This window comes from Fundulus heteroclitus, chromosome 24 (genome assembly GCF_011125445.2).
Source record: "Fundulus heteroclitus isolate FHET01 chromosome 24, MU-UCD_Fhet_4.1, whole genome shotgun sequence".
NCBI classification, from domain to species: Eukaryota; Metazoa; Chordata; class Actinopteri; order Cyprinodontiformes; family Fundulidae; genus Fundulus; species Fundulus heteroclitus.
The window spans coordinates 11994383-12008785 of NC_046384.1; the positions used below are offsets into that span (position 1 = coordinate 11994383).

Consider the following 14403-nt stretch of genomic DNA (forward strand, 5'->3'; position numbering starts at 1 on the left):
GGATGGGAGGTAAAGCCGTCTGCGATAGCGAAATGGAGGGGGAAGTGAAAAATGTGATGTTCAGACACAGAGGATAAAAAAAGGGGATTATGCATTCATTATTTTCGAGTATTGACCCTGATCTAATGAAGTCAGGCTGCAAAGACTGCAGCATTGTGTGAAATGAGTCGATCAGAGCTAGGCTCTGTGATGGCTCCAGGCCAAAATTAAATTTCCAATTTAAATCCCGCCTGGCTCGTTTTTTTGGCCTCGCCACACTCTTTAACACTCAGTGTGAGCACAGAGAACTGCGTTTGAGCATAAACTTTGTTTTAACACTTCCCAAACATGGTGAATAATGACACTGAAAACTGAAAGCCACAGCTTGAGTGATGCAACTGGTGTGGAACATTTCTCTGCTTTCAAGCATGCGCTAAGAGGGGCCAATGCCTTTACATTATTCTTGCCTCTTGGACGGTTTTCTCGTTAAAAACACAAATGTGAATGCATTTTATTAGGATTTTATGTGACAAGCCAACAAAGCCGTTCACAATTTGTGGAACGGCTGGATGGACTGATGACAGACAAACAAATCATGGAATGATGGTTGGATGATAGAGGGATGGAAAAAGAATGGACAGACTGAGATTAATGGACTGATGGTTGGGCTCACACATGGTTATAAGAAGGGCTAACGGATGGATGGATGGATGGATGGATGGATGGATGGATGGATAGATGGATGACAGACAGATGGTTGGATTGCAAAAAGATGGTTGTATGACAAACAGATGGTTGGATGACAAACAGATGGTTGGATGATGGTTGGATGACAGACAGATGGTTGGATTGCAAAAAGATGGTTGATTGACAAACTGATGGTTGGATGGATGACAAACATGATTGGATGACAAACATATGGTTGGATGATGATTGGATGACAAACAGATGGTTGGATGACAGACAAATGTTTGGATGAGACAGATGGTTGGATGACAGACAGCTGGTTGGATGACAGACAGCTGGTTGGATTGCAAAAAGATGGTTGGATGACAGACAAATGGTTGGATGACAGACAGATGGTTGGATGATGGTTGGATGACAGACAGATGGTTGGATGATGGTTGGATGACAGACAGATGGTTGGATGATGGTTGGATGACAGACAGATGGTTGGATGATGGTTGGATGACAGACAGATGGTTGATTGACAAACTGATGGTTGGATGGATGACAAACATGATTGGATGACAAACATATGGTTGGATGATGATTGGATGACAAACAGATGGTTGGATGACAGACAAATGTTTGGATGAGACAGATGGTTGGATGACAGACAGCTGGTTGGATGACAGACAGCTGGTTGGATGACAGACAGCTGGTTGGATTGCAAAAAGATGGTTGGATGACAGACAAATGGTTGGATGACAGACAGATGGTTGGATGATGGTTGGATGACAGACAGGTGGTTGGATGACAGACAAATGGTTGGATGACAGACAGATGGTTGGATGATGGTTGGATGACAGACAGATGGTTGGATGATGGTTGGATGACAGACAGATGGTTGGATGACAGACAGATGGTTGGATGGATGACAGATGGTTGGATGATGGTTGGATGACAGACAGATGGTTGGATTGCAAAAAGATGGTTGAATGACAAACTGATGGTTGGATGACTAACATATGGTTGGATGATGGTTGTAGGATATCCATCCATTGGATGGAACATGCAACGCTGCATTCCCTCTTCCTATTGGTCGTACACATAAAAAATCCCTCAGAAACGCAAAGTTTGCGTGTTTAACGTGAAAACCTGCGCGGCCTCAGGGGGATGAATGAATCCCTGCTACAGTGGCTGCATGTTCAGTGGCTGCATGTTCAATGGCTGCATGTTCAGTGGCTGCATGTTCAATGGCTGCATGTTCAGTGGCTGCATGTTCAATGGCTGCATGTTCAATGGCTGCATGTTCAATGGCAGCATGTTCAGTGGCTGCATGTTCAATGGCTGCATGTTCAATGGCTGCACGTTCAATGGCTGCACGTTCAATGGCTGCACGTTCAGTGGCTGCACGTTCAGTGGCTGCATGTTCAGTGGCTGCATGTTCAGTGGCTGCATGTTCAGTGGCTGCATGTTCAATGGCTGCATGTTCAGTGGCTGCATGTTCAATGGCTGCATGTTCAATGGCTGCATGTTCAGTGGCTGCATGTTCAGTGGCTGCATGTTCAGTGGCTGCATGTTCAGTGGCTGCATGTTCAGTGGCTGCATGTTCAATGGCTGCATGTTCAATGGCTGCATGTTCAATGGCTGCATGTTCAGTGGCTGCATGTTCAATGGCTGCATGTTCAATGGCTGCATGTTCAGTGGCTACATGTTCAGTGGCTGCATGTTCAATGGCAGCATGTTCAGTGGCTGCATGTTCAATGGCTGCATGTTCAGTGGCTGCATGTTCAGTGGCTGCATGTTCAATGGCTGCATGTTCAGTGGCTGCATGTTCAGTGGCTGCATGTTCAGTGGCTGCATGTTCAGTGGCTGCATGTTCAGTGGCTGCATGTTCAGTGGCTGCATGTTCAATGGCTGCATGTTCAGTGGCTGCATGTTCGGTGGCTGCATGTTCAGTGGCTGCATGTTCAGTGGCTGCATGTTCAGTGGCTGCATGTTCAATGGCTGCATGTTCAATGGCTGCATGTTCAATGGCTGCATGTTCAGTGGCTGCATGTTCAGTGGCTGCATGTTCAATGGCTGCATGTTCAGTGGCTGCATGTTCAATGGCTGCATGTTCAGTGGCTGCATGTTCAGTGGCTGCATGTTCAATGGCAGCATGTTCAGTGGCTGCATGTTCAATGGCTGCATGTTCAATGGCTGCATGTTCAATGGCTGCATGTTCAGTGGCTGCATGTTCAATGGCTGCATGTTCAATGGCTGCATGTTCAGTGGCTGCATGTTCAATGGCTGCATGTTCAATGGCTGCATGTTCAATGGCAGCATGTTCAATGGCAGCATGTTCAATGGCTGCATGTTCGATTCAAACACCCACAGGCTGCATCCAGCGGGCCGGGGGAGCGTCTGGGGGAAGAAAGCGGGCCGCAAACGGCAACACATCATCTGCAGTCAAATCAAAGTGAACGGTTGCAGCGGCGGCGGGAACTCACATCGTTTCTCACCTCCCACAGCGCTGCAGGCCCTGATGCTGCACGAGAGGATCCTGAGAAGCATGAGGAGGAGCGAGGCTCGGCATGGGATGGTGTGGGGGATGAGGAGGAGGAGGATGCTGAGGTAGAGGAGTAGAAGAAGAAGGAGGAGGAGGAAGAGGGCTGAACAGTGGCAGGGCTTTCTTAAACCTTGGGAGGGACCTCTGGAGGGGGGAGTGAGGAAGCGCATAGCGGCCTCCCGGTCCTACCTCCTCCGCCTCCCGCCCCCCCTCTTCCTGGCCTTCGTGGCTCATGGTGGGAGGGCTGACGAATCGGAGAGCAGAATGGCTAGGAAAGCTGGTGAGGCGCTGATCTGATTGGCTGCCTGTTTTTGACTACAGACACACAGAAAGGCAAGACATGAATGCTAGCTATCTGTAGCTGGCGGGGATTAAAGGATGATTTAAATGGATTTAACAGCAAAACATTTCTGGTTTAAGCAGAACCTCCAGGCTGATCTCGGCTGAATCGTCTCAATAAATGGGCCTAGGTGGGATATTTATCTGTTCTTCTAAAGCTTTCTAAAGCCTCAGGCAAACTCACAGCTCTGTTCCTCTGTGCGCCCATCAGTTATGACTCAGGGCTCATGTTCTACAAAGATGCTCTAATAGCACGGCTGATAAAAAAGAAAGGATTTGTCAGCTCGCTTAAAACCTGAGCTCTGTGCAAAATTCTGACCTTATTCTGCTGCATTTTTATACAGAAAACAAAACACGAGGACTTGTCAGACGTCCCCCCCCATTTGATGAAACAAAACAAAAAGCACAAAACTGTGTGAATGAATATTTTATATGTCCTAAGCTCTGGGGGGAAAAAGCAGAGTTAAATTATCACAGAACAAAAAACTGCAACGTCTCGAGAAAACACAACAGAATAATATAGTCATCCAGTATTTACTATTATGTGTTAAAAGGAAATGAGTTCTCTGATCTGAGATGCTGGAGGTAGAACTCTACAAAAAGCAGAGGATGGATGAATGGATGGATGCCTGGTGGATGAAAGCATGGATGGATGGATAGGCACCAAAAAACAATGGCTGAGTAATAAATGGGTGAATACAAATGGATAGATAGAATGGGACAGGGGTGGTTGGATGGATGCATGCATGAGTAGATGGATGGATGGATGGATGGATGGATGGATGGATACAGGAATGGATGGATGGATGCATGAGTAGAGGAATGGATGGATGGATGATGGATGGATGCATGAGTAGATGAATGAATGGATGCAGGAATGGATGGATGGATGGATGATTGCATGCATGCATGCATGAGTAGATGAATGGATGGATGCAGGAATGGATGGATGGATGGATGGATGCAGGAATGGATGGATGGATGGATGAGTAGATAAATGGATGGATGCAGGAATGGATGGATGGATGGATGAGTAGATAAATGGATGGATGCAGGAATAGATGGATGGATGATGCATGAGTAGATGAATGGATGGATAGATGGATGTATGCATGCATGAGTAGATGAATGGATGGATACATGGATGGATGGATGAGTAGATGAATGGATGGATGAAGGAATGATGAATGGATGGATGGATGGATGGATGGATGGATGGATGGATGAGTAAATGAATGCAAGCATGGATGGATGGATGGATGGATGGATGGATGGATGGATGGATGGATGGATGGATGGATGAGTAAATGAATGCAAGCATGGATGGATGGATGGATGGATGGATGGATGGATGGACAGAATGAGTTTAGATGGGTAGACGGACGGATAAAGAGCAGCTTAGGTTGACAGTAATTCAGATTTGACGGACTCTGGTTGCCTTCAGCTCTGAGAACAGAAGAGAGTGAGAAACAACCTTTATTGTCCCTCAGTGGGCAGATTCAGGCCAACCAGCAGCAAAGTCAAAGTCAAACGGAAGCGTGCAGACACAGAGGAAACCAACATAAGAAAAATACCATAGTAATTAAAAATATCATACTCAGTTCAAAGAAAAGTTCACACTGAGAAGGTTAATTCTATTTTTTTAAGAACATGTATTTATGAGTAAATGACAACAGACCCTTTACAGAAATGAAAAGCCAGCTGGGATGTAAACCACTTATTGACTTCATTGGAAGCAGCGATGGTTATAAAGAACAAGTAAGCTACTGATACTGTCCAGTTATTCCCCATTTCAACCAACGTGGATGTAGAACGTCCATCTAAGACGATCCATCCCCAGCTGTCTCTGCCACAAACCGAAGCAGGAGACGGAGACGGTCCTCGGCTCTGCAGCAGCGCTGCCTCTTAGCTGATGTCAAGGTGATGCAACGCGCTCCAACATCTGCTCTGTTTCAGCTCCACTTCTTAGAAAACTATTCCAGTTGCTCCTCGTCTCATTAGCTCTGCGTAATTGAAGGAGGCAGCACAAGATTTTTACCTTCTGCCATCTGTGACGAGCTCAGCATTGAGCCGGCGGAGGGTAAGAAACAGCTGAAAGTGATAAATTAATTGCCATATTTTAATGCATTATAGTAGGTTTACTTGTAGTGGTCCGGCATGAGAACGTGAGCTGGGTTTTCTTTCCCTTAATCAGACCTATTTGATTCAGGGATGAAACTTGACTAGACTCACTTTAATTTAATATCTCCAGGAGTTTTAAGTCTTTTAAATCATATAGGCTGCATGGATATACATTTACTCCAGACCTTATAATTGGCTTAAGTCCATATGAGAATTCTACAGCAGGAGAAAATAAAGATATTTTTGAAGCATTAGCATCGAACATTGACTGGGAAGTACTCCTAACATGCCAGAAGTGATTTTATAAAGCTATAATAAGGCTGATATAGACATGTTTATATAACATGTGTTTTAAATATTTTGTCATATCACAACCACAACGTATTTTATTGGGCTTTTTTTACAGTTTTTTGTGATGGACCAACAAAAAGTAGCAAATAATTATAGTGAAAGGAAAAAGTTTTCAAAAAGTAAAGGGTAAAAAAAGCTAAAAGTCTGGCTCGCATTGGTTTTCAGCACCCTAAATAAAAGCCAGAAGAACCAACTGCCTTCATGAGTCATCTAATTAGCAGTGAGTCCAGCCGAATGGGATTTAATCTCAGTACAAAAGCAGCTGCTCTCTGAAGGCCTCTGAGGTTTGCTGGAGAACAAACGGCATCGTGAAGACCATCCCAGCAGACGGGATGAAGATGTGAAGATGTTTAAAGCAGGGTTAGATTATCAAACTTCATCCAAAGAGGTGAACATCTCACAGCGCTAGAGGAAGACACAACCACGGACCTACCAAGACATGACCCTGCATTCCAACTCTGGAGGAGCTGCAGAGATTCACGGCTCAGAACCTGTTAATACGACATTTATTAGGCTGTCCTGCTATTTATGAAAAGGAGGGTCCGGGAAAGCCATTTGATTTTGCTGTATGCAACAATGCCGCTACTGTCTTCCTCTTAAGATTGAAAATAACAAACCTAGGAGGAACACAGCAGTGGCAGCATCATGGTGCAGAGATGCTTTTCTTCTACAGGGACAGGGAAGTTGGTCACAGCTGAGCTAAGAAACCTTTATTTGCCACCAAAACAGTGGAGACCGGAGCAAAGGTTCACTTTCCCTGAGCATACAGCCAGAGCTGCAAGGAAATGGCCTAGTCAAAGTTCAGACCTAAATCCAATTGCCGTTAGACTTGACAATTGGCCTTCGCAGAAGCTCTAGATCCGATCTGACCAAACCTGAGCTAGTTTGGAAAATAGAAGAGAAAAAAATAAAAAATAATCTGTTCTTAGATGTCCCAGAATGACTTGCACCAGGTGGTTCTGATTTTTATTTACAAAAACTTTTAAAAACCACGCATAATTTTTTCAGTCTCACAACTATGCTGGTAAAATCAAACAACATCCCAACAGAAACAAACACATGGAGGTTTGTGGTTGCGACGAGACAAAAGGTGAATCAGTGAAAGAAACGTCTGGAATATAAGCGCCTTCTCTAGTCCGGCTTCAGGAGGAGCGGTTTTAACAGCGGTCACATTAAATTAGCGCGGGGCGAGACGCACAGGTTACTGCATGCAGGCGAGACCCAGACGCAGTACTGAGCCGGCGATGGGTGGGAGGAAGCCCAAAGCTTGCTCTAGTCCAGGCATGACCAAAGTGCGCCCCCCCCCCCCCCCCCCCAACTGCATTTGGTCTACTGGAAAAATTTGGCTGATGGAGATGGAAACATTTTATTTCTATTAGGCTAAAATTAATGCAGACAGATTTTCATCTTACAGCTGAAAACATCTGGTACAACACAATATATTCATGTTTTAATAACCACGCTTTTTACATTCTATTTAATTTAAATATTAAATATTAAATATTTAAATAGTAAATATGACCTCATCTGTCTGAGGACTTTAACTCAGAGGCAAATTTTTGTGCATTTAACGCTTTTTTTCCATCACATTTTTATTAAAATTAGCTAAATACAGTGTTTTAAAATAAATACCGACCCAAATCCAGTTCTCATATTGCGAGACCAAAAATAATTCAGGTTTCTTTTATTTTCAGTTGAGTGTAACATAATTATCAAACTGCTTGACCATCTTTTAATAAAGCAAATGTGCAAAACCCGTTTTTAGCTTTGGATCTACAGTGATTTAACATCCTTTTCCTTCAGAAACTCAGAATAATTTGTTTAATTGAAATCGTCATATTTTGTGAAGCAGGTAAAAGAATCACAACATCATTTCTGGGTTATTTTTATCGTTATTATCCATTTTTTTGGCCCTCGAGTACTTTTGACTTCAGAATTTCGGCCCACATGCCAAAAGTTTGGACACCTCTGCTCTAGTCGTGTGATGATGAAGATGCGAGATTGCGATTAAGAACAGAACTCTGGCAAACATGATATGCATCATGTGAGCAGTAGGGCATTATGGGAAAAGTAGTTCTATTGCTACACCAGCAACACCAGGAGCAATAACAGCCTGTTCCTCATTATTATCGCCACGTAAATCGGGTCAAATATTTCCTTGTTGTAGGAGGAGGTGGCTTCAGGAAGTAGCCAGAATCAGGGATTCTCTAATTCTCCACTTCCAGCTATTGGGCGTAGCTGAGAACAAGGAGAACGCTTTCTTATTTAAAACAAACAACCCAGAGTGAGGGGGGCAGAGAATGAGAGGAGGATGAGCTGACACTGCGACTTGAAACTGAGCATTATTGCTTCTGAACGGCGTCGGCTGTGACAGCTGTGTGCAAACAAACACAAAAGGATGACGAGCAGCTCTGCAACCAGATATCAGACCTTGTGACAAACTGGATGCAACAATGTGTGAAGGCATCACAAAAGGCTGCGGGATTCGAAGCAAGACAAGATCAATTTGTGCGCACTATGACAACATGCAGGATTAGAAGCATAAAAAACAAGATAACAATAAACGCTTCACTATAAGAGTGCAGAAGACTAACGTTCAGGCTGTCTCCTGTGTTGTGCAGATCAATTTCAGTGTAATGCAGAAGTATAATCAATGTAGATAAACTATTGTTCCAGCTCCCCATATTCAGTCCAGATCAATGATGGGTAATTACGCTAAGATGCATGGGGACAGCCTCGGCTCTGTATGATGGAAGTGTTCCTTGGGGGACCGCTAAATGAACTGAAGACAAGGAAAAGAAATGTGCGTTTCAGTTCACATTGTCCCTTTTTGCAACAGAGTTAGAATAAATCTTAGAGCATTGGGAAACACGGCAATTTCACTTCAAATTGTGCCACGTTTTTACGGTTGCAGCCATGAAGTAAAAGTGCCAAATTCTCTCTGCCAATGCTTAAGAGCTTATTCTGCTGCTGAATCTTGTTTGGTGTATTTTTTATTTAATTTTTTTGGCATGATGATTGAAGCTTGATGAAATAACCACAGGTCTCAGTAGGGTGTGGGGGGAACTGTGCATAACAGACTGACACCTCCTCCTTATACTGGTCACTAGCTCGGTCAGACCCTGCTGTGGGATGGCATCTCTTTCTCCATCAAGCGCAGAATAATTTTATTGCCTTTGGCACTGAAGATCTGGCAAATTTCTCATGTATGCAGCCCACAAATGCATTTTCCTTGCAAAGTTAACACCGTTTCAGAGAGAATTAACGGATTTTTTTTTTCAATTGTGGGAAAGTTTAAAGCAAAGAAGCAACAGTCGCAGCTAAAAAAAAAAAATGAAACATGCTTTTATGGTTTTTGTGCTAAGTTTACATTGTGCTCACTTACTTTTCTGACACAGTTGGAATTGCATCACATTGGAACTACATGACCTTTAGGCTAAATTAACAAAGTTTTTTGGCTAGTTAAGAAAACTCTGCAAATAAAATTTAGCAATTGTGCAATCAAAAAAAAGTGCAAGTGCAGTTTGTAGCATTCAGAAAGTCTGTAAACACCTATTTTCATAGTAATAAGAGGTCCTAGATAAATTCTATGGAAGAATTCTGCAAATATTTTATAACCCATGTCAAAAAGGCTTAAAATAATAAAGAAATAGAAAATAAACCTTGATTTCATTAGTAGAATCAACTACTGCCTATTATAATTCTCTTCTTTTCAAACCTCATAATTTGCATAATTTAGAGACTGAGCCCTTTCTTAAAGCTTTGAAATTTGGTTTTAATTTGATATATATTTTCTTCCCTTTAATGAGACATATTACGGCAGACTGTAAAGTGTTTGCTTCAAAACCAGAGTTAGCTTTAAAACCATAAAAAAAAGAAAAAAAAGGAAAGAAAAAGAGGAAAAAAGGGAAAAAAAAGAAGGAAAAAAAGCAAAAAAAGAAAAAGAAAAAACATAAAAACCTTGTTTTGTCCCTTTTCTATAGTTTAATATCCTGAAAGAGATGAAAGATGGTGAACCAGAGATTTCTCTGTCTGTGTGAAGAGTAATGCAGTGTTGTACACAAGCACGTCTCAAAAGCAATAAGAGAAGGGCTTTTTCAGAGGAAGATTTATGCTACGCGTTTTTAATTTTTAGGACACGTGTCAAACTCAAGGTCAGCGGGCCTAATCCGGCCCGTAGAGGCAATTTATCCGGCCCTCAAGAGCCAAAAAAGGCATATCATGTCATAAAGTAGAGGCATATTATTCTTTTAAATTGTAGAAAGTGGCTAAAACTGTCCCTCCTGTAGCGAATGTTGATTTATTTATTTTTTACTGTAGAAACAGCATCCTGCCATTACTTTCCAGTAGCTTTCCCACGACACATTAAAATAACCCAGAAATGTCCAAAAAGAGAAAAAGTGACGCAGAATGATGAGACTTTGGAGTATAAAACACCCTAATGTCGACTTCCTTTGGAGATAAACTGCATAAACTGAGCCTGAGGATGCTACTTTTAAGTTATTGTCCATTTTGTTAAATATTTTAAATGAATGAAATCAAAAGTGTCATCTATACATGTGCAACCGATCCTTTTAATGATTTCATGATGTCAAAGTGGCCCAATGTAGAAATGAGTTCGACTCCCCGGCTCTAAGAGATTTATATGGTGAAGGATGAAAGTCAAGCTGTCTATGGAGATGTTTCTATTATTGTTTTGTTTTCTCACATCCTTTTTTGGGATGAGCTTCATTGTCTCATTATCTGGACAATGGGAGATCAGGATCTTGACATGGCGTGATGTATGATTTATTGACACAATGAGAGAGAATGCTGAGTATGAATGCCGTGACGAGGAAACTAAGTGAAGCACAAGAACTGTTGATTTTTCTCCTCCCCCCCATAAATCTGTTATTAAATAAAAAGAAGGTTTGCTTTTTCAAACATGACGAGTGAAGCTATGATCAAAGCTATTCCCAACCTATAGACACTTTCTATTTAAAAAGTCAGACACCTATGATCTGGATGAAGAATCTAGGAACACAGAAGTCTTCTCATACCTAATTTCCTTAAATTTTTCCTCAGCTAGCTCGTTTCAGGATTTTGTTCCCTGCATGCAACAGTGGCTAACCTGCGCTATGCAGCCCAGAAGAGAAACACAGAGCCTTATCATAGTTATTGGGATTATGGTGGGGATTTGCTGAATTAATTTGGGGGAGTGAGAAGAGCCCACTCACCTTGATAAGAGGGTTGATGACACCAACGTTGGCACTGGAATTGAAGACCTTGTTGAAGCCCGTCTCTCTGTTCACCAGCTCCAGCTGGTAGAACTTCTTGTCATCCTAAAACAACAAGCTCAAGTTAAAATTCATCCAAGTTCTTATGACAATGAATTAGTCGTTGCGCTTTAAAAAGGCTGGAAAATATGGGCCACTGAGACGACTAATGGGTGATCCACCTGTACCTAGCCTTTGGTACTTGTAAACGCTTCAATTTTCTAAAATCCACAGTCAAAAACATCAATTTTTTTCTTGAAGTTTTGATTACATCCTGGATATATTTCATTCAGAAAAACTTTCACCAATTTGAGTTTTTTCCCCCCCAGACACACTTAAGAGGGGCCAAAGATCTAAAAAGAAGGAAAATTGTTTAAACAACATAGAGCATCATGTTATAATGAGGTAGACAAGAAGAAGAAGAAATCTATAAATGTCTTAAAGTCCGCCTTTCATTTTATTTTTTAATAAAAGTAACTTTAAAAACACACTTTTTGTGTACAACATTGGCCTTTTAAGAGCTGCCCACTAAAGCAGGAAGGCACTACCATATATGGATGACGGTATAACCCTTAGCGCTGATTGAAGACTTCTCAAAGAACTGATTGTTTTGTTCACGAAACGACTCGAAACATGTCAAATGGGTGTATGACCCACTTATTGTTTTTGACACAGAAAAAGGATAAGCGAGCACTTCTGCTACAAAGATCTCGATGGGACATCAGGTGAAACTTTAGAAAACAGTCTCTAAGTTGGAAAGCAAACTATTTAATAGGGCTGGACGATTATAATTCATTTACAACATATAAGGATCAATAGATGTGTGGTTCAATAGAAGAACGATGTTCCTTCCTTTTGCATTCTAGCCTATCATGTATGTTGATACTACAGTCATTACATCCTCCCAACCAATCACAAATGCAGATTCAGTTCAGAGAGCACATGTTCTTTTTTTAAAACTTACAGTTTTGGTAAAAAGTTGGTTGAATAAAGGGTGGAGTTTGAATTCAGTGTTCTTTATTTAAAAATAGGTCATTAATCAACAGCATAAAACGGTCAGGGCTGCATTTAAATATATCTTCTGAAATTTTTGATAATTATCAATATTGATTGATACACTGCAAAAACAGAACCAAAAGAAGTAATGTTTTTCTTGAAATTAGTGTATTTGTACTTTATTTGAGCAGGTAAATAAGATAATTTGACAATGGAATAAGATTTTTGCACTTAAACAGGAACAACTCATCTCCATCAACTTATTTCAAGTGCAGGATATCTAATTATCTTATTCTAGGGGTAAAAATACTCCTTCCATTGGCAGATAATCTTATTTACCTGCTCAAATCAGGGACAAATGCACTAATTTCAAGAAAATTTTACTTATTTTTAGTTCTGTTTTTTCAGTGTATGATTTCCATTTTATTCCTCTACATCGTCCAGCCCTAGTATTTAACAACTGGGATCTTGGATTTAATAGAAAAAAAGAACCCAAAGCTTAGAGAAGAAGACACAACCCAGGCAGATCAAGCAGTGAGTCAACAGCCAGACCAACAAAGCGACCACTTTATAACCACAATGTTCATCAGCACAAAATGATCTCTTGTACCAACGTTTAACTCTGCCAGCTTCACTTTTCTGAAAGTCTGAGCAAAATGAAGGACAGAACATTTGATTCTTCCTTCCATCACACGTGTAGTATTTAGATGAAGTGACCAGCTGCAAATGGCTTACTGAGGGTGAGCGGTGGGACATCCTGTGTCTTCAAAATAAGATTTTCACAGTTACATTACTGTAGCATTGGTATACCCTGATGGTGAAGAAATAGACTGATCATGTGGAAAACAGTGGGACTTACCTACCACTGCATTGCTTCCATAATAAAAAAAAAAGCCTAAATTAAAGTATTCTGGTGACAAAGCTGTTTGTGCCGGTTTGTTAGGTCTCTATCTCTACTGCTATCAGGCAGCCTCCAGACTTCCTTTACTTCTCTGGATAAATCACCATTTAAATTTTCCCTTTGTTATTTTTTTTTATTGATTAATGTGTTGATGCTTGAGGTTTCCTTTCCAGATTTAACGCCATCAATCTTTGGCAACTTTGGGCATTGTTTCTGGTTGACTTGTGCTTAAAAAATATATATATATAAAAGAAAGAATATTTACACGTACTTCTGACCTTCAGAGATGGAAATTAACAAAAGGATCATGAGCAACCCGCTTAAACCCAACTCAAATAAAGATAAATAATAAAATTTAAATATAAATACATGTGGAAAGGACTGTTTTTTGCTTGTTTGTTTCTGATCTTTTATCTTTCAGATCTTTTTCTTGTAGGAATAAAGCCTGGAAACTCAAATTTTGTTGTTGATTTCTCTACTTATTCAGACCTGGAACATGATAAAAAACTAAATCAAACGCTTTCCACACTTTTCAAGGCTAACTAGGAGCTATAAAGTCTACTTACGACCAGCTTTTTGACCAGAGCTTCTCTTTCAGTCACCATCTCTCTGAGCTCTGCTATGAGGTGGAGATCTTCTGGTCGGCTTTCTCTGTTCCTCAACTTCTCCTCCGTACCCTCCAACCTGCACAGAAAAGAAAGACAACAGGAAGGGATCAACATATAGCAAACCAGGCTTTAAAATAAATTAAAAAAAAATTTTAAAAAAAGAATCGTCCTTAAAATACAGCGGACCGACCCGACAAAGGAGTTTTTGAGACTTACAGGATCTGCAGAGCGGAAATCTTGTCTTTGAGCACCTCCTGGGCCTTGTTGAAGTCGGCCAGCATGATCTGCACTTCTCTGTGGTGAACTACTTTCATCTCGTCCAGGTCCCTCTCGTGCCTCTTTATGAGGTCTTGCTCATGAGCCCTGTAGCCGAGGCAGACATAATTCAGCATCAGTCCACAAGACGAGGTGCAGATTTGCTCCAACGTCGCATAACGACGCCAGTTTATACTTCATAACAGGAACTTATGCACCGCAATGATATTCTAGTTAATGTAATTTAACTAAACCCCAGCTACGGACCACTTACACGTTTCATTTAATCTGACTGGACGACAGCAGATGTGCAGCTGCAAACTGAATGTGGCTCAGTAAAAGTAAAAGCTGGAGCGAATTCAGTCCCTCGAAGCTTAAAGA

The 14403-nt window shown here is 41.3% G+C and overlaps 1 protein-coding gene across 5 annotated transcripts in view; it reads right to left on the reverse strand.

The window, feature by feature from the left end:
- The window catches only part of LOC105921453 (protein FAM184A), a 78561-nt gene that overhangs the window by 5548 nt on the left and 58610 nt on the right, over positions 1 to 14403 (reverse strand). For 2 of the 5 annotated variants that reach the window (XM_036128457.1, XM_036128458.1), the window contains 4 exons: positions 13984 to 14130; positions 13726 to 13843; positions 11224 to 11328; positions 3150 to 3511 (listed from right to left, as the gene is read on the reverse strand). In XM_036128457.1, the coding sequence (XP_035984350.1) occupies positions 3150 to 3511; positions 11224 to 11328; positions 13726 to 13843; positions 13984 to 14130 (732 nt within the window). Of the gene's footprint in view, positions 1 to 3137; positions 3512 to 11223; positions 11329 to 13725; positions 13844 to 13983; positions 14131 to 14403 lie in introns of all 5 variants that reach the window. The other 3 variants (XM_012857169.3, XM_036128459.1, XM_036128460.1) reach the window with 3 other exon arrangements.